Source organism: Pseudorasbora parva, chromosome 11 (assembly GCF_024679245.1).
Source record: "Pseudorasbora parva isolate DD20220531a chromosome 11, ASM2467924v1, whole genome shotgun sequence".
Lineage (NCBI taxonomy): Eukaryota > Metazoa > Chordata > Actinopteri > Cypriniformes > Gobionidae > Pseudorasbora > Pseudorasbora parva.
This window is the reverse complement of record NC_090182.1, coordinates 245,098-270,197: the sequence shown is the minus strand read 5'-3', so window position 1 is coordinate 270,197 and position 25,100 is coordinate 245,098. Positions and strand designations below refer to the sequence as shown.

At 41.2% G+C, this 25,100-nt stretch overlaps 2 protein-coding genes across 2 annotated transcripts in view; one reads left to right on the top strand and one right to left on the bottom strand.

Moving 5' to 3' along the window:
- Nucleotides 1–15,915: 15,915 nt before the first annotated feature.
- On the top strand, nt 15,916–19,695 carry rtn4rl2b (reticulon 4 receptor-like 2b). The gene is made up of 3 exons (XM_067456388.1): nt 15,916–16,081; nt 17,112–17,338; nt 17,718–19,695. Exons 1-3 carry the CDS (start codon nt 16,024–16,026, stop codon nt 18,786–18,788), a joined length of 1,356 nt encoding a protein of 451 aa, XP_067312489.1. The 5' UTR covers nt 15,916–16,023; the 3' UTR covers nt 18,789–19,695.
- Nucleotides 19,696–23,887: 4,192 nt separating this feature from the next.
- Nucleotides 23,888–25,100, bottom strand: part of jakmip1 (janus kinase and microtubule interacting protein 1) — a 38,112-nt gene continuing 36,899 nt past the window's right edge. The window contains exons 18-21 of the mRNA XM_067456735.1: nt 25,016–25,093; nt 24,694–24,897; nt 24,491–24,556; nt 23,888–24,352 (exon numbers count right to left, since the gene is read on the bottom strand). Coding sequence (XP_067312836.1) covers nt 24,302–24,352; nt 24,491–24,556; nt 24,694–24,897; nt 25,016–25,093 — 399 coding nt within the window. The 3' untranslated portion in view covers nt 23,888–24,301. The remainder of the gene's footprint in view (nt 24,353–24,490; nt 24,557–24,693; nt 24,898–25,015; nt 25,094–25,100) is intronic.

Below are 25,100 nucleotides of genomic sequence, written 5' to 3'. Positions count from 1 at the left end.
TGAAGTACACTGAAATACACTATATAGTGAAGTACACTGAAATACACTATATAGGGAAGTACACTGAAATGCATTATATAGTGAAGTACAATGAAATACATTGTATAGTGAAGTACACTGAAATACACTATATAGTGAATCACACTGAAATGCACTACATAGTGAATTACACTGAAGAAAACTGTATAGTGAAGCAGACTGAAATAGAATATAAAGTGAAGTACTAAGTACTGTACACTAGATAGTTCACACTAGGCAGTTCACAGTGCACACTAGGTAGTGCACACTAGATAGTGCACACTAGGTAGTGCACACTAGGTAGTGCACACTAGGTAGTGCACTAGAAATTGAAGAACACTGAAATAGACTATATAGTAAAGTAATCTAAAAAAATAACTATATAGTGAAGTATCAAAAAAACAGTATATAGTGAAGTACACTGAAATACACTATATAGTGAAGTACACTGAAATCCACTAAATAGTGAAGCACACGGAAATGCACTATATAGTGAAGTAGACTGAAATACACTATATAGTGAAGCACACTGAAATGCACTATATAGTGAAGTACACTGAAATGCACTTTATAGTTAAGTACAATGCAATAGACTATATAGTGAAGTACATTGAAATACACTACATAGTGAAGTACAATGCAATGCACTATATAGTGAAGTACACTGAAATACACTATATAGTGAAGTACACTGAAATACACTATATAGTGAAATACACTGAAATGCATTATATAGTGAAGTGCAATGCAATAGACTATATAGTAAAGCACTCTGAAATGCACTATATAGTAAAGTACACTGAAATGCACTATATAGTGAAGCACACTGAAATACACTATATAGTGAAGCACCCTGAAATACACTATATAGTGAAGTACACTGAAATGCACTACATAGTGAATTACAATGCAATAGACTACAAAGTGAAGTACACTGAAATGCACTATATAGTAAAGCACACTGAAATGCACTATATAGTAAATCACACTGAAATGCGCTATATAGTAAAGCACACTGAAATGCACTATATAGTTAAGTACAATGCAATAGACTATATGGTAAAGCACACTGAAATACACTATATAGTGAAGTACATTGAAATACACTAGATAGTGAAGTACAATGCAATGCACTATATATTGAAGTACACTGAAATGCACTATATAGTGAAGTACACTGAAATGCACTATATAGTGAAGTACACTGAAATACACTATATAGTGAAGTACATTGAAATAGACATTATAGTAAAGTACTAAGCAGTGCACACTTTGTAGTGTACACTAGGTTGTGACGTACACTAGGTAGTGCACACTAGGTTGTGGTGTACACTAGGTAGTCCACACTAGGTTGTGGTGTACACTAGGTAGTGCACTCGATATTGAAGTACACTGAAATAGACTATATAGGGATGTACACTAAAACCCAGTATATAGTGAAGTACTGAAATACATTAATTTATTAATTTAAATAACTTAATTTAGACGCATGGCTAAACAAAGGCAGAGTACCGTAACTCCGTTTGAGTGTTCTAAAACCAAGGCAAAGAGCGGTAACTGCTGTTACGGTGTTCTGCCTTGGTTTCTCCTGGGCTTTTGGAAGTTACTGTTCAGACAATCCATAATTTTCTCGAAAAAACAACATAATTGACTAACGATATTTATCCACATGATAAAGGAGGTCTTGAAAGTCCCAAAAATGTCAATAACTCATTTTCGACCAAAAACGAAGTTACGGCCTTTTGCCTTTGCACGGCAGTATATAGTACACAATATAGTGAAGTACACTAGATAGTACATTATATAGTGAAGTACACTAGACAGTACATTATATAGTGAAGTACACTAGATAGTGAAGTACACTCGATAGTACATTATATAGTGAAGTACACTAGATAGTACATTATATTAGATAGTACATTATATATTATAGTACATCATGCTTTTGTTACCACTGTTTTAATTCATTTCTATGTAAAGCACTTTGAATTGCCATTGGGTATGAAATGTGCCATACAAATAAACTTGCCTTGCCTTGCCTATATAGTGAAGTACACTATATAGTGATGTACACTAGATAGAACATTATCTAGTGATGTACACTAGATAGATCATTATCTAGTGATGTACACTAGATAGAACATTATATAGTGATGTACACTAGATAGAACATTATCTAGTGATGTACACTAGATAGAACATTATATAGTGATGTACACTAGATAGGTGATGTACACTAGATAGAACATTATATAGTGAAGTACACTAGATAGAACATTATATAGTGAAGTACACTAGATAGAACATTATCTAGTGATGTACACTAGATGGAACATTATCTAGTGATGTACACTAGATAGAACATTATATAGTGATGTACACTAGATAGGTGATGTACACTAGATAGAACATTATATAGTGAAGTACACTAGATAGAACATTATATAGTGAAGTACACTAGATAGAACATTATCTAGTGATGTACACTAGATGGAACATTATCTAGTTATGTACACTAGATAGTACATTATATAGTGAAGTACACTAGATAGTACATTATATTAGATAGTACATTATATATTATAGTACATCATGCTTTTGTTACCACTGTTTTAATTCATTTATATGTAAAGCACTTTGAATTGCCATTGGGTATGAAATGTGCCATACAAATAAACTTGCCTTGCCTTGCCTTGCCTATATAGTGAAGTACACTATATAGTGATGTACACTAGATAGAACATTATCTAGTGATGTACACTAGATAGAACATTATCTAGTGATGTACACTAGATAGAACATTATATAGTGAAGTACACTAGATAGAACATTATCTAGTGATGTACACTAGATAGAACATTATATAGTGAAGTACACTAGATAGAACATTATATAGTGAAGTACACTAGATAGAACATTATCTAGTGATGTGCACTAGATATAACATTATATAGTGAAGTACACTAGATAGAACATTATCTAGTGATGTGCACTAGATATAACATTATATAGTGAAGTACACTAGATAGAACATTATCTAGTGATGTGCACTAGATATAACATTATATAGTGAAGTACACTAGATAGAACATTATCTAGTGATGTACACTAGATAGAACATTATATAGTGAAGTACACTAGATAGAACATTATCTAGTGATGTACACTAGATAGAACATTATATAGTGAAGTACACTAGATAGAACATTATATAGTGAAGTACACTAGATAGAACATTATCTAGTGATGTGCACTAGATAGAACATTATATAGTGAAGTACACTAGATAGAACATTATCTAGTGATGTGCACTAGATATAACATTATATAGTGAAGTACACTAGATAGAACATTATCTAGTGATGTACACTAGATAGAACATTATATAGTGATGTACACTAGATAGAACATTATCTAGTGATGTGCACTAGATATAACATTATATAGTGAAGTACACTAGATAGAACATTATCTAGTGATGTACACTAGATAGAACATTATATAGTGATGTACACTAGATAGAACATTATCTAGTGATGTGCACTAGATATAACATTATATAGTGAAGTACACTAGATATAACATTATATAGTGAAGTACACTAGATAGAACATTATCTAGTGATGTACACTAGATAGAACATTATATAGTGATGTACACTAGATAGAACATTATATAGTGATGTACACTAGATAGAACATTATCTAGTGATGTGCACTAGATATAACATTATATAGTGAAGTACACTAGATAGAACATTATCTAGTGATGTACACTAGATAGTACATTATATAGTGATGTACACTAGATAGAACATTATATAGTGAAGTACACTAGATAGAACATTATATAGTGAAGTACACTAGATAGAACATTATATAGTGAAGTACACTAGATAGAACATTATATAGTGAAGTACACTAGGTAATGTGGCTGCAGTCTTCAGGGCCTGAATGCCCGTATGAATCCCATTTGGAGCTGTGCTAGTGGAATCAGACGGGTTATAGTTCCTCCTGTTCATCATCATCTTTATCTTTTTTACTGATCTCTCGTTATCCGACAGTGATTCTCCTACTGCAGGTCTGGGGTTTTTACCATAGACTGTAAAAAAATATGGCCGTAGTGTCCGTGACGTCACCCATAGGATTCCGATGAGCCGTTCTGAAGCTTAAAGTAGGGTCGAGCTGGGCGCCATCTTGTGAGCGAGTCATCGCGCCTCACTCCCGGATAACAGACAATGGGCAAAAAGGCGGGATGTGGGCGGAGCTGAGGTGACGCAATGACTATAGACGGCAGATAAATGGCTATCCACCTGTAACCACGCCCTTAATTAGGCAGAACTTTAAGGCTTTATATAACATAAACGAATGAGTTATAAAATAATTCACCCCCTCACAGTCGTCATGAAGATCAAAATTAGCCTTATAAGCCAAAAGCACAGTGTGTCCCAGGCTCTAAACATGTTTTATTCTGCTGTAAAGTTGAGAATTTTATCATGGGGCTCAATGAGATTCTGCTCCTTCTGGAGCCGCTCTAGTGGCCAGTTAAGGAATTACAGTTTACATTACTTCAGTATTGGCTTCAAGAGAGATCGCGGGAGGTTGCCGCTTGGGTTTTACTCAGTGGCTGATGGTTTGAGCCGTCGTTTTCTCCCCATGTCCTAGCCGAGCCTTGCGCACTCATTCGTTTGTTGTCTATGATGCCTATGACGAAGTGTCCATCCTGTGGACAGGCAGGTTATGGGTAGTTTTCCACTCCTCCACCTTCCTATTGACATCCGTACCAATAGGCAACACTTTAGAGCAGTTAGTTCTGATTGAGCTGAATGAGTCACGTCAGGGCCGGGAGCTGTTCCGCTCAGACGCATCGGGCGGCCATCTGCTATTTAAGGTCACTTCTGTCGGGAGAAATCAGTGGACTTGTGTCCGATCCGCAGGTGTTCTCTTAACTCGTTTCAGATGGAAGTACACCTTTGGAAAAGAGGAAATGGCTCATTAGAGTCTTCTGTTCTCCTGTTGTTGTTGTGCTGTAAGCCTCGGTTTATCAGTATCTAGGCCTTTAATCACAGTCCTTGTGTTTCTTCAGAAGCCAGTCACTATTGCTCATCTTTACCCCATTCTGTCGCTCAGCCATCCCACAGAACAGACACTTCTGGCTTCAACTCTTTGTTTCCTTTTGCTTTCAATCTGTAGCCTAACATTCGAAGGATCACCGCCTAATCACAACTTACAGAGATCTGGGAGATAAAGCAGGGATGAAAAACAGCACTGCTCGGCCGACAGCATTTACCATCAACTGTATCTCTCTCTCTCTCTCTCTCTCTCTCTCTCTCTCTCTCTCTCTCTCTCTCTCTCTCTCTCTCTCTCTCTCTCTCTCTCTCTCTCTCTCTCTCTCTCTTCATCTCTGTCTATTCTGCATCATCCATCCTGCGTCATAATGGCTTGAGATATGACAGGGACAGCCTTTGTGTAAAAATAGAGATGTATGAATGAATAGGCGACAGATAGACAGATGAGGGAGGCAGTTAAAAGGGAATGAAGGTAAATATTAGTCAGTGAGACAAAGATGACAGGCTGATGATAAGGTTCTGCTCATCTCTATTAGAGGAAGAGTAAAGATCGTAGGAGTAACGCAAAGCCACCGATTTAGACAATATAGAGGAAAAACTGGCCAGAGAGATAATTATAGAGATAAACCGAGCGGAGAGAACTAAACCGGATCTGACGGACACATTTCTCTTTAATCATACATCACATATCACGCTTAGGACAAAAGTAACAGCACCTGAATAAATACCATAAACTATCAGTCAATACATGGGAAAACGAAGTCACACGCTTTACTAATTTGGAAAAGTAACTCTTACTAGTAATTACTCTACTAGTCGCTTGAAAAGAAGTCATCTGATTACACTGGCGGTACTGGTAATGTGCTACCAACACGGCTAATATAGTCCACTGAACCAATTCTCAACTTTCATTTCTAAAGCTCTTTCCAAACCATTAGAATGGACCAAAGTGCTGTCCATGAGTATCAAACAACACCAAACATTACGCCAAAGTTACAATAACACACAAAACAATACAAAACCACGGTATCAACACATGACGCCAATAATCAAACACATAATCATAATCACTCACAGTTCCCAAACCCAATCAGACGCAGAAGCTTGATGAAGAGAGAAGTCTTCCAGTCCTTTTTAAAAGTGTCCTTGGCAAGGATTTCAGAGATAGCGCAACTCATTCCAAATTGCCGGGCCGCGGATCGTTATTACAATTAATAATAACAAATGAAGGTTTCAAAGTTTCTGTTTTAGTGTTAAAATGCTCCCAAATTAATTTACACAGATAGCTATAAATAAACCACGCATGGGTTAATCTACTTGAAATATCTAACACTGCTTTATTTAAAACACTTCTGGCACCAATCACGCGTCAGTCGGACGATCCCATGGACGAGACTGGGTTTGGCGGCCGCTTACGGGACTCGCCTGACTGCAGTGTGCCAAGTGTAAAGTTTGGTGGAGGGGGGATTATGGTGTGGGGTTGTTTTTCAGGGGTTGGCCACTTAGTTCCAGTGAAAGGAACTCTTAATGCTTCACCAAGACATTTTGGACAATTTCACGCTCCTGACTTTGCGGGATCAGTTTGTGGACGGCCCCTTCCTGTCCCAGCATGACTGCGCTCCAGAGCACAAAGCGTCGCTCCATAAAGACATGGATGAGGAGTTTGGTGTGGAGGAACTGGACTGGCCTGCCCAGAGTCCTGAGCTCAACCCGATAGAACAGCTTTGGGATGAATTAGAGCGGAGACTGAGAGCCAGGCCTTCTCGTCCAACATCAGTGCCTGACCTCACAAATGAGCTTCTAGAAGAATGGGCACAAATCCCCATAAACACACTCCTAAACCTTGAGGAAAGCCTTCCCAGAAGAGCTGGAGCTGTTAGAGAGGGTGGGCCGACTCCAGATTAAACCCCACGGGTTAACAATGGGGAGCTTGTGTGTGTGTGAAGGCAGGCGGCACAAAATTATTTTTAAAATTTAAAAGTTTATTTTATGCAATGATCCAAAAGCGAAAGGGAAAATCCTGCTGGCTTTTAGTGGACTGATCCAGGGTAACGTTAACCTCCTGCCCACGCCGTCCTATCACTGACACACTAGCACATGAATTACACACATCACACTCGAGACCTAACCCGGACGCTGTACATTGGGAGATTTATATAAAGGATTTTTGGTTGTCAACCTCTGTAAGAAGGATCACATGTACAGTACAGAGTACAATAACACACCACCACATGTACGGAGCTGAACACATGCTCATGCGAGTAGGAGAGGTCGGCAGCTCTCCAAGGGCACACATATGAACTGACATGGACACACTCTCCCCAAACCCGTCTGTTGCTCTTTAAAGTGTGTGTCACTGCCCCAAGTGGTGAGGGGGAGTGCGGTCATCTGTCTGCTTTTGCCGTGTGTGTGTGTGTGTGTGTATGTGTGTGTCTTCCCCCACGGCCCCCTGTAGGGCTGAGAATGTTCAGTGATGACTGAGCTGGTGGGCTGAGACGGTTGTGTGTGTGTGTATCCTTGTCTCTGTAAAACACACTGAGAACAAAGGGCACTAATGACGAGGTGTGGCCTACTCCTGTGTGTACGGCCTGTTTCTGCAGGCTGTGTCCCTCCCTCTGCGCTCCCTTGCCCTAACCTTTGACTCCCTGCGATGAGTGAGCTTGTGGGTACAGAGGAAAGTGTGTGTGTGTGTGTGTGTGTGTGTATGATATTCAGTGTTTGTCTTGTGATATTTAATAAGGTCCACTGAGAAAAAACTGTGGGAGGAACACAAGAACTGTGCATATTAAGTGTGCATATATGTACATGCACGTGGCATTTGGGCAAAGCAGAGTGTGTGTGTGTGTGTGTGTGTGTGTGTGTGTGTGTGTGTGTGTGTGTGTGTGTGTGTGTGTGTGTGTGTGTGTGTGTGTGTGTGTGTGCACATGTTTAGCAATAGGAGAGTAAAATTATAGAAGGCGATGATGGAAAGTGTCCATGAAGACATGTGAGTGTTTACATGTGTCATGACATGGGGACACAGTTGTGTGTGTGTGTGTGTGTGTGTGTGTGTGTGTGTGTGTGTGTGTGTGTGTGTGTGTGTGTGTGTGTGTGTGTGTGTGTGTGTCATGACATGGGGACACAGGTGTGTGTGTGAGTGTGTGCAGATGGGCGGCGTCATGCTGAAGTTGGAGCGCACTGACCTCAGTCACGGTCAGGGAACAGAGTTCTGACTCAGTGCAGCCCACACACTCACGCTCACACACACACACACACTCACGCTCACACACACACGCGCACACGCACACACACACATCTCCAACACTTCTTTTACACAATCATTTGCACATGCAGCAGATGTGTTTTTGCGGTGTGTAATTAGGGAAAGCAGCACCTCTGCATTGAGTAACTCCAGATCATCAGCGGTGGCCTGTTCCTCAGAGCCGGTTTCAGTTACTCAGGTGAGTTCGAGATTAGTTTCAGCACACTCTGGTTTTCAGGGGTCCAGAAGCTGGATTGGTGTTAGCGGAGTTTATCACCATGGTGACTGACACTACACCGCTAACCGGCTCGGAGACGGTCTTATTCTGGGTTAGAGATCGCAAACCCAAACTGGACCAATCAGCTGCAAGTAAGACTACACTAAAGCCACGCCCCCTTTATCTCTCGGTCGAAATTTGCAGTTTCTAGTGAAAAAACCATTAGAGACAAACTTGCTCATCTTAAACTTTATATTTATATTATACAAATCATAATTACTTTAAATTAATATAATATGTTCATATAATTATTATATGAATTGACAAGTAGACAAATATGAATATACATATAAAACATGCTTTCATGATTATTTTAAACAGCGTGTGTTAATTTGAGCTCTTTGTGTGTTATTATCAGGCGTATTTCTTTATTCACGTCATGCGTTGATATAGTCAGATATTCTTTCATCTCCTTCTCAAACTCTCGCCGCAGCCGCCGCAGTGTTTATTCCTGCCTTGTAAACGCATTTAATGTCATGATCATTTTCAGAACGATCTCTCCATCTTCAGAAGAGAAGTGAGTCAAACGGACGCTGTGATTGGCTGTTTGCCGCACGTGTCACACCTTCAGGCGCTTCAGAGTAGATCACTAACTCTGGATTAACCCTGAGTTAACAGAGAGAGCTTTGAGAAACGGCTGAGCTTGATCTAAAGCAGGCTGGGTTTATCTGGATTTATCGACTCTAACCCTGCGCTAAACTCAGAGTTTGTTCAGCTAGCTTCATGCCACATGCCTCAGGGTTGGGACGTTGTGATGAAGAGGATATTGAGGTAAGTGTAGCGGATCCAAATCCAGCATGAAAGTTAATAAACTAAAGCGAGTAACAAGGAAATAAACCAAACAACACGACAAAGAACTGACAATATAGGACAATACACAAGATACTGATGAACTCAACACGAAACAGGTGTGAGAAAATCAATGAAGCATGAAATCACCATGACAACCAATGAAAACATACGTACTAACCATAACAAAAGCAACAGCAAATAATATCGACAAACTAAAGAAACCCTGGAAATTAAACTGGAACAACACAACGTGACAAGGATCTTATCGCTAGATCCTATTAAACATGCCTTTATATTTACTAGAACATAATGGCATCGGATTATAGTATTTTTTATTGCTTGATGTTTACAATAAATCAAGGAGTGGTATAGAGGTTTCAAAAATTACAAAAATATTTTCCCTAAAATATTGTAACAGTGTTAAAGGCCTAGATATTACCCAAAGGTGACGTAAGAGCGTGTCTGCACTCAAACAATACCAGCAACTGAAGGAGAAAGAGGAACTGAACTACACAAGGTGATGGACTAAATGAGGAACCGCTGTGAGGAATGAGGTTAGGGTCCATCATGACAGATTGGGTTGGGAAATAGAACAAAGAAAGACAAACTGAGTGTCCATGAAAACTAAAACTGAACATGACGGTGAAAGAAGTTTTGGTGCTTTATGTAATGCTGTGTAGTGTAAATGATAAATGCCTTCTGACATTTGTGTTGGCTACTGTATACAGGCCACCAGGGCACAATACAGACTTTATCAGAGAATTTGCTGGTTTTGTATCGGAGTTAGTATTAGCTGTAGATAAAGTACTAATTGTTGGGGATTTTAATATCCACGTAGACAATGAAAAAGACACATTGGGATTGGCATTTAGAGACATTCTAAACTCTATTGGAGTTAGACAACACGTATCGGGACCCACTCATCGCCTTAATCATACTTTAGATCTAATAATGTCACATGGAATAAATGTTGATACTGTTAAAATTCTGCAGCAGAGCGATGACATCTCAGATCATTACCTAATATCATGTATACTTAATTTACCTAAGGCTGCAAAGCCATCCCCTCGCTTCAAATATGGCAGGACGATAACCGCTGCGACTAAAGATTGCTTTGTACATAATCTTCCTCATCAGTTCCATCTCCTCAGCATTACAGATAGCCAAGAGGAACTTGATGCTGCAACCGAAACTATTGACTCTCTCTTTACTAGCACTTTAGACATAGTTGCTCCCCGGCGCTTAAAGAAGATTAAAGCAAATAATCCAACGCCGTGGTACAACGAGCACACTCGGGCCCTTAAAACAGCAGCCAGAAAAATGGAGCGCAGCTGGAAGAAAACAAAACTAGAGGTTTTTCGCAATTTGTGGAAAGAGAGCATGATGGCATACAGAAAGGCCATAAAAACTGCTAGATCTGCTTATTTCTCAACTCTTTTAGAAGAAAACAAACACAACCCTAAGTATTTATTCGATACAGTGGCTAAATTATCAAAAAATAAAGCTTCAGCTTCTGATGTTTGTAAACAGCACAGCAGTAATGACTTTATGAACTTCTTTACTAGTAAGATTGATAATATTAGGAATAAAATTATAACCATGCAGCCGTCTATTACAGTATCACTTCAGACAGAGCACTGCAGGGTCACTGAGGAAAAATTACACTCATTCACTACTATAGGAGAACACACACACACACACACACACACACACACACACACACACACACACACACACACACACACACACACACACAGCTATAGGAGGAGAAGAATTGGCTAAACTTGTAAAATCATCAAAATCAACAACATGTCTGCTTGACCCTATACCGACTAGGCTATTAAAAGAGATACTTCCAGAGGTCATAGATCCTCTGCTTAATATCATTAATTCATCTTTGACATTAGGATATGTACCGAAAACTTTTAAGTTGGCTATAATTAAACCACTTATTAAAAAAACGCAACTTGATCCTAAAGAATTTGTCAATTACAGGCCAATCTCGAATCTACCGTTTCTATCAGAAACACCAGAAAAGGCTGTGTCTTCACAATTATGCTCCTTTCAGACAGAAATGGTATATGTGAGGATTTCCAGTCAGGATTTAGACCGTATCATAGCACTGAGACTGCTCTAATTAGAGTTACAAATGATTTACTCTTATCATCTGATCGTGGTTGTATCTCTCTATTAGTGTTACTCGATCTTAGCGCTGCATTCGATACTATCGACCACAATATTCTTCTGAATAGAATCGAAAATTATGTTGGCGTTAGTGGAACTGCATTGGCATGGTTTAAATCGTACTTATCTGACCGTGATCAGTTTGTAGCAGTAAATGAAGAGATGTCACACTGATCACAAGTTCAGTATGGGGTACCGCAAGGCTCAGTGTTAGGACCGCTGCTCTTCACCCTGTATCTGCTACCACTGGGAGATATCATTAGGAAACATGGCGTTAGTTTTCATTGTTATGCTGACGATACTCAGCTCTATATTTCCTCACGCCCTGACGAAACTTACCAATTCACAAGATTAACGGATGTTTATCTATTGCCCAACATAACAGAATTACAAAACCTAATGAAAATAATAGTTCCAGCTTTGGGAGCACACTTTGTCCCCTCAGGATTAATCCTCACTAAAAACCTGTTGAGTGACTCAGACGACAGCTCTTTCAGAAATGGAGAAACAAAACAAACCATTCAGAAGAAACATACTACAAAACAATATAAATAAAAATAAAATGCACCACTGCGGCAAACATGTTACATGATTGCACATTTACCTTTAAATGAGTTCTAATGTGGCTCTGGCTGACTCCTGGTGTTCAGTGTTAAACACACACAGAAGACACTGAACACACACGCAGCGCCACTGAGAAACACACGCAGTGCCACTGAGGAATCCAGCTGCTCATCACTGCAGTGTGTGTCACTTCCATCCACTCTGATGAATTTAGAAAGCTATCTCGTGAAATTTGTTCTCACCATAAAAACTACCAAAACACATTAATTTACCCTATATTTCATACTTACCATGATGAGCCTTGACTGGTAGATGTAGATCATTTCCACTGACATTCGTGCTGAAGTTTTCTTTGGAAAGGAATGTGCCCCATGTTGGAGTTGATTTGTATAAAAAAGTTAGTTGGTGAAAAGGCAAATTGCAAAGTTTGCATCTGTACATTGTGGCAAATCCTGACTAACTGAGAAAAACGAAAGCAATGATAAAACAAGTTGTTCATCAGCTAGAGTTCAATTGGTGATCAATGCAGTTACTCCAGGAAAATAATGTCTACCAAAGGGATATTACTTAGAGAGGAGCTGTGAGGAGAGGCTAACAAACGTGCTAATCAGGAAGCTATTGCAAACCATCTAACTTTACATTATGTATTTTAAAAACACAAATATTTGAATTGTTTACTTACTTGTAGCTGTGCGATTCATTTTCAGTCAGAACACACACAAATCTACTATTGAGTTCTGAACACAGCAGGTAGCAGTAGCAAACTCCTAACGGGGGACACCTGCTCGCTTAGGCTCAGACATCAGCTCATGTGTGTGTGTGTGTGTGTGTGTGTGTGTGTGTGTGTGTGTGTGTGTGTGTGTGTGTGTGTGTGTGTGTGTGTGTGTGTGTGTGTGTGTGTGTGTGTGTGTGTTAATGCATTAATCCGTGTTTTCTGACTGAAGATGTAAACAGTTGGAAATAAACGGTGACGTAAAGCATCATGGGAATGTAGAGCAGTAGTTTCCCAGTAAATGTTCGGGTTATTTCCCTTCATGGGCGCTGAAAGTAATGTACTGTAGATTATTATTAGTGCAGCAAAACCTCAGCTCACATTACAGTAAAATACCTTCCAATGATGTGAAAGCTGAATACTGGCGTTTTACAGTTATTTACCCAGAAAACTCCAGCAAGGTTTAACAGAATACTGTCTAACACTTGATGACTGCTCTGTCAAGCCCTCGTCGTCAGTGAGGAACCTGGGTGTGCTCTTTGATACCAATCTTTCATTTGAAAGCCATGTTTCTAGCATCTGTAAAACCGCATTCTATCATCTTAAAAATATATCTAAATTACGGCACATGCTTTCAATGCAAAATGCTGAACAGTTAGTACATGCGTTCATGAGCTCAAGGCTAGATTATTGTAATGCTCTACTGGGTGGTTGCCCTGCTCGCTTAATAAACAAACTCCAGCTGGTCCAAACCGCAGCAGCTCGAGTTCTTCTAGAACCAGGAAGTATGATCATATTAGTCCAGTTCTGTCAACACTGCACTGGCTCCCTATTAAACATCGCAGACATTTTAAAATCTTGCTTATTACTCAAAGCACTGAATGGTTTAGCTCCAGTACTTAAGCGAGCTCTTAACGCATTATACTCCATCACGTCTATTGTGGTCTCAAAACTCTGGCCAGTTGATAATACCTAGAATATCTAAATCAACTGCAGGCGGTCGATCATTTTCCTATTTAGCTCCTAAATTGTGGAATAGTCTTCCTAGCATTGTTCGGGAAGCAGACACACTCTGTCAGTTTAAATCTAGACTAAAAACACATCTCTTTACTATGGCATACACACAGAACATTATTAACTCTCATTATTCAGATCAATTGACTGATTGTCAGGCTGCATTAACTAATATTGGTCTCTCTGTTTATCCTGTGGTTAACGTAGTCAGGTCAGGTCACCCTATGACCAGCTTCAGCTCTATATCAGTGCGATGAATCCGATCTTCCAGCAGAAGGAACATCTAAATGCTCCTGATTCTGATCTGAACTCTGACGTGATGTTACCTGAATCATACTGACACCGAGTTTGTTCGTTAGCCAGAGGAGAACTGAGCGACTGAGTCTGATTTCCCCGTTCTGTCCCTGATGGACTTTGGGTTCTTGCTACTGTCGCCTCTGGCGTGCTTAGTTGACACTTATTATAAAAACATATAATTGATTGGACAACATTGGCACCATTGCATGAGAACTGAACTGAGCTGGACTATGACATAAAAAAAAAAAAAATCAGAACTACTTTATAGATGAAACTAATTCAGCAATGGAGGATTTGTACAGCTGAAGTCAACACTGAGCTGTCTTCAGCCGGATGCAGTATGATCCTGTTATCTCTGTGGAGCTGCTCTCTTCTGTATATCCTGCTGTATATAATGAAGGAGACTGGACGTGATATGCACTTTACTCTACATTACTGACTTCACTGACGGCTACATTAACTTTTCTTTCTAGTTAATTTACAGATTTAATTTCCCACATGGCATTTATCCTGTTGGTAATTATAATTTCTTATATATTTGTTTTTCTTTATTGGGAACTGTTTCTTCAGTCATGTCCTGTGTGAATTACTGTAATTATAATAATGTTGTGGACAGTCTAGTCTGAGCTGTCAGAATCAGTCATTATTGTTTCCGATGGTGACACTCATAATCACTATCTACTTACAAAAGTAATAATAGTGTCAGTCCCATGACCTTCATCAGGCATAAACACCATATTCAAAACACACTTACAAAGAAATCATGACCAATCACTGAGAAGATCCATTAACAAAAGTTATATAAATATAGTTTTTATAGATACACCTAAGATCTGATCTTTTGTCTTGAGTGTATCGTTTGCGATGACAGAGTTATACTTTATCAATATATTTATCTACTTTAGATCTGATCTTTTGTTATGAATGGAACATTATCATTTGCGATTCTACATTATGTTATAATTCTCTCGTGATGTTTTCTTTATCTTTAGTCATGAATGAAATATGAAATATTATTTTTCAATATATTTTGTCTATATTTGATCTTGTGTTGTGAATGAAGCATTATTATGTGTGATGCTGTGAGTGTTTTGTGTCGTTGTTGATGAGCATTAAAGTCTTAGATTGGGTCCAGAATGATATCCTGAGCATGAGACTGATCTTACACACACCGCCTTCAGATCATGGCCCGTGTGTTCACTAACACTACAGACTGATGTGCTTTTACTCTTTACACTTCATCATGGACATCTAGTGTGTGGATATTAGACCGGCAGTGTCGTCTCTAATGAACACATGTTTTACAGTTACCATTATTCCTCTTCCACTGTATTAGGAAAAGCCGTGTGTTCACATGAAAAATCAGCTAATCTATTGGAATAGGGTTCATATAGCGATAACACATCTGATTTGTATATGTCTTTGGTATATTCATATCATAATCTTATTTGTATTCATTAGTATTATATGTGTATTTGGACTGCATAATGCACTCTTTCCTCCGGTGCCCTTATCTGTCCTACACACTGGTTTCATAAATGCGGCTTGTTTACTAATAAGCCTCTAGAGAAAAGAACAGTCATGTATGTAAAACTTCTTTAGTCATCCTCCTCAGTCCTCACTACACACGGGCTCCGGTTTCCTCCCCCCGCCTCCGCGCACCCGCCCGCGCGCGCGTTACGCACGAGAGATTCCGCCGCGCCGCGTCCGTGGGCAGCCGGTGCTGGGCTATAAAGGCCGCGGGAGAGCGTCGCTCCTCAGTCGCAGTCGACTCGAGCTCCACAGCTGACCGCCAGAGCAGATAGCAGCGCTCTCGAACCCGCTCAGGCTAACTCGCTCTCGGTCTGGATTTGGGGATGGACACTCGTGCGGCTAAGCGAAGCGCTCGCGCCTCCAACACGCTCACCTTCAAGAGTAAGTGCCCGCTGTGTGTTCGGGGGACTGGGATTAGGGGGAATTCAGCGGGACTGGGACACTTTTCACCATTCAGATGACTTTGGAAAAGTTTCCCAGTCAACCTGAATTCAACCCTTATATATATTGTTAACAGGTTGCATTTTTTGTTGCATTGTGACACTTATAATATTTGTTTATATTTGATAGATGCACATTTAAAGACATTTAATTGCATATCTAACTTTATAGAAATGTTTTGTATGTTTTATATTTTGCAAATACATATTAGTTTTAGTATGGGGAACACATTCACTATTAACTATTTGCCTCAATTCTCATAATTTACTGCTTATGAATAGTTAGTAAAGTTGTTGCTAAGTTTCAGTATTGTAGAATATGATCATGCAGAATATGTGCTTTATAAGTTTCATAAACAGCCTATATCCTTTTAATATGCATGCTAATGAGTCAATAAGACACGACTTAGCAGCGATAATTAAACCCTAGAGTGTTTAGAAAACCTCAAGAATAATCACTCATTTGTTTCCAACAGGAAAATGATAAAGCAGCTGTTAAACGCAGGCACACAGGCACGCACAAAGTGTACACTGTTACATTTTCCACATTAGTGACGTGGATTGGTACGCCTTGTTCTAGAAGTGATGCGGAGTGACCAGGTCATAGGTCAAGCAAAGGAAAATCTTGCGCTGGTCACATGAATGGAGGCGGCATGATTAATTCACGCCGTGCGTGTCTTTAAGCGGCGTGTTATTGTGTAGAGTCACCGGACACTGAGAGCTCTCCTCTTAAATATTCACGAGCTGCCGTAATTGAATCGGGTTTGGTTTCACAATCCTGAAGTCAATCCAAGTTTTTTGTTTTATGCACTGTCCTCAGGCTGGACAGAACTGCTTTCATCAGGCATATCACATTTGGGTTACTTAACTGAGCAATGATACCTCAAAGAGCATCTGTTGATCCAGCATGAGGAAGTGCTTCTTCTTCTGCCCTGAGCATCAGGTTAAGTCCAGCTTCTCTATCTCCACAGGTGGCTTGTCTCTTTGGCTGGTGGTTTGGCTGCTGGTGTGCCGCTGTGCTCCGGGTCAGGCGTGCCCTAGGCTGTGTGTGTGCTACCATACGCCCATGACGGTGAGCTGCCAGTCCCAGAACTACACCGCCGTTCCTGCCGGCGTTCCCTACGACTCCCAGCGCGTCTTCCTGCAGAACAACCGGATCGCCGAGCTCAGAGCAGACTCCTTCGGCTTCGAGACACAGGTCAGGGCATATGCATGAGGAAACTATGGCAAGCCATTCTTTAACCAATCACGAGATATGAGTTTGTGATATCAAGAGTTCAATCATCACTAGTTGAAACTCAATTCTTGAAATCTATAATTAAGAGCATGGTCACTAGTCTTGAATTATTGACATCAAAAATAAACATTGTCACTAGTTAGTTTCTTAATATCAACTATTGAATTTGAATGGCAGCCAATGGTGAGATTTCATTTGTGAAAAATTAAGATCTTGATTTCACAAATTTATATCCTGAGAATGAATAAAAGGCTAAATGGTTTGCCCTAGTAAATATCATTGTGTTTTTGTGTGCCGATATGAAGAGATTGACCTCCGTCTTTATCTCCTGAATCCGCAGGTCCTGTGGCTGTACTCCAACAACATCACCTGGATTGAAGCAGGAGCGTTCAGCAATCTGCGCGTGCTGGAGGAGCTGGATCTGAGCGATAACCCTTCGCTGCGCCGGCTGGACGGGGGCGCGTTCCGGGGGCTGGAGCGCCTGCAGAGCCTCCACATGCACCGCTGCCATCTGACCGAGCTGCCCGCCGACCTCTTCCACAAGCTCTACAGCCTGCAGTTCCTCTACCTGCAGGAGAACCAGCTGAGCCACCTCCCCGACGGCCTCTTCTCCGACCTGGTCAACCTCACACACCTGTTCCTGCACGGCAATCGTATCCGCGTGCTGTCTGAGAATGCCTTCCGCGGCTTGGTGAACCTCGACCGGCTTCTGCTGCACGACAACCGCATCCGGCAAGTGCATCGCCGGGCCTTCCGGGACCTGGGCCGGCTGACCATCCTCTATCTCTTCAACAACACTCTGCAGGAGCTTCCGGGGCAGGTGCTGAAGGACACGACCTCGGTGCAGTTCCTCAGGCTCAACGCCAACCCCTGGGCCTGCGGCTGTGAAGCCAGGTCGCTCTGGGAGTGGTTCCGCAAAGCTCGGATCTCCAGCTCAGACCTGATCTGCTCTTCACCCGCTCCTCGTAAAGGCCAGGACCTGAGATTCCTGCGCGAGCTGGACTTCGCCCTCTGCCCTTTGCCCGATCCGGGATCCATGGCTGGCACCACAACCACCACCTTCAGCACCAAAACACGCTGGTGGTTCTCCAAGAACAAACCGGCCTCGTCATCCAAGAGCCACTTTCACAAGAGCAGCGAGACCAAACCCTTTCCCTTCTCCTCCGTCAAGCATCCCTCATCTTCTTCATCCAAGTACGAGCTGACGGCGGAGGAGGCTGCGTTACCCAAACTCGAGCCTGAAGAATACTGGGCGAACTACGGCAATGAAGACGCATCCATCCGCTGCTTCGAGCTCGAATGCCCCCCGGGTTACGACACTCCCGTTCTCCCTTCGTCCTCTTCAGCTTCGCTTCTGTCCTTCCTCTCGCTCACAGTCCTGACTCTCTCCATCCATCTGCTCTTCGGCTGAGTTTTCCATCTCCTCCTCTTCTTCTCTTGTCATGTTAATCCACCTTTCTCCTGCGATCGGCATATGCCGATAGAAGCAGCCATGTAGAAAAGGGCAAGACTGACACACAACAACACATTACACACCAGAGACAGCATGCCTGCAGCAAACCTCAGGTCTAAACAAGAGGACACGGGCCGAGTCGAGACAAATATAGGCAGTGATGTGGGAAAGGAAACCTAGAGGTAAAGGTCGGTCTCAACACGGAGAGGAAAGCTCTCATACCAGCACATGAGCTGATGTAAATTATCAATGAGCATAGTCATTGTGTAAATATGAACATACCGATCTCGAATGACTTTTCCAACAGGATCCCCATGATCTCTTTTCAGTGATTCTTGGGTAAACATGAATCACATGCAGTGGCTCCAAAAACTATTCCAACTACCCTTCAAGAAAACATTTCACAATTATCAAATCATAAATCAATAGAGCTATTTGGACACCTTCTGGTTGTGCATATATAGTTAATATAATGATCTTAAGGCAGATGCTACTTGTTTTCATATTTTATTATATACTGCACAGACTTTAGGAGTGGGTGAAGTGTTTTAGGGTCACCGTAAATGACTGGATGAACAGATGAGCTAATGGAAGAATGGACTGACAGAGATCGTCACTGATGTTTTTCATTCGTTAAAACTGTGTCAAGTACTTTGGGTTGTGTTAGCTAATCTGAGGTGTGCCAGATTCTTTGGATATCAGGTGAAGTTAGACCAGGAAGTCAATGTTTAATTCAACCTGAGGAACCACTTGAGGTGAGAGATCTGTGTAAGATCTGTGTCTCCTTGGGCAAGAGTTCGGCTGTTTACAGAACAACACACTCATGCTTTCTGTCTGAAGAAACGTGTAAATAAAAATCAACATCAATAAATCTTTGCATTATTATTGAGTGATCTCTTGGTGCATACGTGTGTGTTTGTGTGTGTGTGTGTGTGTGTGTGTGTGTGTTTAAATCTGACCCCAGTGTTAAAATTAAAATTAGCTGAACACTGGTTGCACTTCATTTACAGGTGTAAATGATGTAATTTACACATTTAAGAACTGAGTAATATTAGGTAACTGCATGTACACACAATAGGGTTATGGTAGGATTCGGGTTTGGTTCAGTTTAGGGTTAGTTGCATTGATATTACTCTAATAAATACATGTAACATATGTAACAATGACATAAAAATAAAACTTTTAGCTAAATAATAAACACAAGCTAACATTAATATATAAATTCATACATTAATTGTTTCTATTATCTAGAAGTTTTCACCTGATATGTCATAGGAAGCCCCCTCACCAAATCAAGCATACACTCAAACCCCTGGAAGAAATATTTATGATACTTTATTTCACAGTGTCATTGTTAAATATGTTACATGTACTTATAATGACACCGTAACAATGACACGCCAAATAAAGTGTAAGGGAAACGTTTGCTCTTTCACAGCTCAAGGACTTAATGTTTAATTTAGGCAACGGCTTTGTAAACAATTGATAATCAATCAATCAATCAATCAATCAATCAATCAATCAATCAATCAATCAATCAATCATCTTTATTTATATCGCTCTTCTCCAACGGCGATTGTGTCAGAGCAGCTTCAGTGTTAAACAGGACAATACTGCAGCAGAATTAGATTTGGCTGTACAGTCGTTCTGGAGTAAACAGTGATGTTATCAGCTTATTTTAATTTATCATAGTTTATAGAGTTAAATAAGACCTAATTAATTAATTGTATTTGTATATTTAGTTAACTTAGATCATAATTTTAGTGTTAGATTAAATATTATACTGAACTGTCTGACCGTCACAAGGAAATACAGGAGAATTCTCAATGTATTCTCATCTCACGGCTAGGAGTAACAGTAGAGGATGTGAAGCGATCTTTCCTATGGCCGTGTGTGTTGTGTGTGTGTGTGTGTGTGTGTGTGTGTGTGTGTATGTGTGTGTGTGTATACAAACTTTCAAAATAAACCAACCAGAAGCTACTTCCCCAAAGACGCACTTGCTCCATTCTCCCGCAGTGTGCGGTTTGTTCTAGGCTTTCTGTTCGACATTGTTCTGCTGTCGTGTGTGTCAATCACTAGAGCATTCAGGCATTCATGAGCCGGCCATTCATTCATCTCTCGTTTCCTAAATCTCATCATCTCCTCATTCACTCGCTCCAGATGGTTCTGTTTGCATGGCCGTGTGTTGGCGTAGCTGTGACGTGCATCATCGGTCGTGTGTCATGCTTTAGAGAGTACAAGTGTGTGTGTCTTAGACAGCATGGGTTTAAACAGTCCATCTGCAAGATCATTAGCACTATTCATTTAGGGAGCAGAATGTGGGGAGAGGCTAAAAAAAGACCAGGGTTTGAGCCGCAAATAACATGATGTTGCCTGGGACAAACAAAGCCATATTGAACTAACAAACTCCACTTCCACACTAGGGTATGCATCAGATGAAGTGTACACTAGTCAGTATGCATCACATTAAGTGCATCTGTAAAGTATTCACAGCGCTTCACTTTTTCCACATTTTGCTGTTACAACCTTATTCCAAAATTATTTTCTTCAAAATTGTACAAACAACATCCTATAATGACAACCTGAAAGAAGTTTGACATCTTTGAACATTTATTAAAAATAAAAAAATAAAAAGAAACACATGCAAGTATTCACAGCCTTTGCTCAATGAAGCACTTTTGGCTCCGATGACAGCCTCAGGTCTTCTTGAGTTTGATGAATCTCGGCTAACTATTATTGAGCAGTTTCTCCTGCTCTTCTTTCCATGGGCTCTCAAACTTCATCAGGTTGGATGGGGAGCATCAGCACAGCCGTTTTCAGATCTCTCCAGAGATGTTCAACCGGGTTCAGGTCTGGCCTCCGGCTGGGCCACTCAAGGACATTCCCAGAGTTGTCCTGTACCCACTCCTGTGTAATCTTGGCTGTGTGTTTAGGGTTGCTGTCCTGTTGGAAGATGAACCTCCAGAGCACTCTGGAGCAGGTTTTCATCAAGGATTCATCTTTCCTTCGATCCTGACTAATCTCCCAGTTCCTGCTGCTGAAAACAGCCCCACAGCATGATGCTGCCCCCACAATGCTTCACTGCAGGGATGGTACTGGCCAGGTGATGAGCGGTGCCTGGTTTCCTCCAGACATGACACTTGTCATTCAGGCCAATTTTCAAGTTCAATTTTTGTTTCATCACAGAATTGAGTTCCTCATGGTGTAGAGTCCTTCAGGAGCCCTTTGGGAAACTCCAGGCGGGCTTTCGTGTGCCTTTTCCTGAGGAGTGGCTTCCATCTCTCCCACACAGGCCTGATTGGTGGAGCACTGCAGAGATGGCTGTTCTTCTGGAAGCTTCTCCTCTCTCCACAGAGAAACACTGGAGCTCTGTCAGAGTGGCCATCGGTTCTTGGTCTCCTCCCTGACTGAAGCCCTTCTCCCCAGGTTGCTCAGTTTGGACAGACAGCAGATCTAGGAAGAGTCCTGGTGCTCCCAATGTTCTCCTATGTATGAATGACGGAGGCCACTGAGCTCATTGGGACCTTCAGCTGCAGACATGTTTAGGTAGCCTTCACCAGATCTGTGCCTTGGTAGAATCCTGTCTCTGAATCTACAGACAATCCCTTCATGGCTGGGTTTGTGCTCTGACATGCAGTGTTAACTGTGGGACCTTATATAGACAGGTGTGTGCCTTTCCAAATCATGTCCAATCCACTGAATTGACCCCAGGTGGACTCCAGTGGAGCTGTAGAAACATCTCAAGGATGATCAGAGGAAACAGGAGCACCGGAGCTCAGTGTTGAGAGTCATGGCAAAGGCTGTGAATACTCATGGACATGGGATTCATTTGTTTTAATTTTTTTGACAAATGTGTAAAGATTTTTCACTTTGTCATTATGGGGTATTGTTTGTAGAAATTTGTGGAAAATAATGATTTGAATCCATTTTGGAATAAGGCTGTGACAACAAAATGTGGAAAAAGTGAAGCACTGTGAATACTTTCCTGATGTTCTGTAAGTGAATAAATCAGGCGGAGTGAACACTAGTGAGTGTGTGTAGTGTGTATAGTCAGGTGGAGGATGATGTGAAGTGTGTATCAGGTGGAGTGTACACCAGCGAGTGTGTGTAGTGTGTATAGTCAGATGGAGGATGATGTAAAGTGTGTATCAGGTGGAGTGTACACCAGTGAGTGTGTATCAGGCAGAGTGCACACCAGTGAGTGTGTATCAGGCGGAGTGTACACTAGTGAGTGTGTATCAGGCAGAGTGCACACCAGTGAGTGTGTATCAGGCGGAGTGTACACTAGTGAGTGTGTGTAGTGTGTATAGTCAGATGGAGGATGATGTGAAGTGTGTATCAGGTGGAGTGTACACCAGTGAGTGTGTATCAGGCGGAGTGCACACCAGTGAGTGTGTGTAGTGTGTATAGTCAGATTGAGGATGATGTGAAGTGTGTATCAGGTGGAGTGTACACCAGCGAGTGTGTGTGTAGTGTGTATAGTCAGATGGAGGATGATGTGAAGTGTGTATCAGGCGGAGTGTACACCAGTGAGTGTGTGTATAGTCAGATGGAGTGTGTTCTCTGAGGGTTGGGGTGATTAAGCTTCTGCGTCACCAGCGTGGGGTTCTGCACCCTTTCCTCTCATCATCCCCACCAAACTTCTGTTCTGAATTAAAAATACCGCCGCCAGACGGCACCCAGAGAGAAGAAGGGTGTGTGTGAGGGACAGTTTGAGCAAAGGTATCTGAGAATAACTGTATCAGCTCAGCGTGTGTGAATGCGTCAGGTGTCCTCACACACCACTTCATTCATCCCTCTCTCCAGATGAGTGTTAATCTGCAGTGTTTAATCGCATCTCTCACACTGATTACATCAAATCTCTGTTTCTCTACAACTCTATTTTTGACAGAAGTTTATTCAGGCTTTGGCCGAGAGCTTTTCTCTGGCTCAGAGATCTCTATGTACACACACATACACACACACACTCTTTATTACTCTCCACTGCCTCCTATTGGCCGATCTAAGCACACACACACTCGCCTTCAATAAGGAAAGACGGTCCTCAAGAGCACATGTGAAAAAAATACAACTTTATTTATTGAAAGTAAAAGCAGTCTGAAGTGTTGAGGTGTCTTTAAATACTCATTATAACAAATATTTAGGGTGCATTTCATTTATATTTATATTTATATTTGTTCACACTATTTTCAATCAGACAAAACAATATTAAGCAGCTTCAAATGGAACGTCTGAAATACATATGCTTCTCTCTGGAAACATTTCATAAAATATTAAAAACATGATTTTGTACAATAAACTGAGGAATGTTTGTGTCACCAAAGATGGAGTTTGTATCTTTCATTTAGATACTGCACCTGTGTGTGTTTGTGTGTGTGTGTGTGTGTGTGTGTGTGTGTGTGTGTGTGTGAGAGAGAGAGAGAGAGAGAGAGAGAGAGAGAGAGAGAGAGAGAGAGAGAGGGGGGGGGGGGTTAAGGCCAGATAATAAAAGCTAGAGAGAAAAACAAGAAAAGGAACAAAAACTATAAATTATAATAAACACAAATTTCAAACAGGAGAGAAGAGAAGAAGAATCAGTCCAGTGAGCATTTATATATCAAGATTTATCAGTCCAACCCAAACACTGAAGAGTTAAGAGACTCTAGCACGGCCATACACACCTTCTCTTCGATCTCTTTGATCTGTCTTCTCTGCATGTCAATCTTATCTTCAAGCTCTCGGATCCTCTGCAGGTTAAAGAAAAGAACCAAAATCATCATTTACTAATTCTGTCATTCCAGACCCGCATGGCCTACTGTATATAACACTGTGAGAAACACACACACACACACACACACACACACACACACACACACACACACACCTGCTGTGCAGAATGGAGGAGCTCCATGCGTTGCTGCAGCACTAGCGTGTCTGCGTGGCGACTCTGCCGCAGGATCTGTCTCCGCACCGCCTCCATGGACTCGGCTAGTTGTGCTCTCTGCCTGTCACTCAAACTCTCGCCCACACAGCTGTCCGGATCCTGCTGTAGAGCGGAGAATAACGTGGCCTCCAGCTCCTGCACCCTCTACGCCACAAACACAAACACACATGGTCAGAGTTTTACATCTCACACACTCTGTGGACGCTTTCTTTTAATGACACTTTGTTGAGAAAACTTGCTGCCCAATATCTCATGGTCCTACCAGCTGTGCATGATCAAGCGCTTGCTTCCTGTAGTCTAGTTCCTCTTCCAGGAAACCTTTCTGTTTACTGAACAGCTCCTGTTGA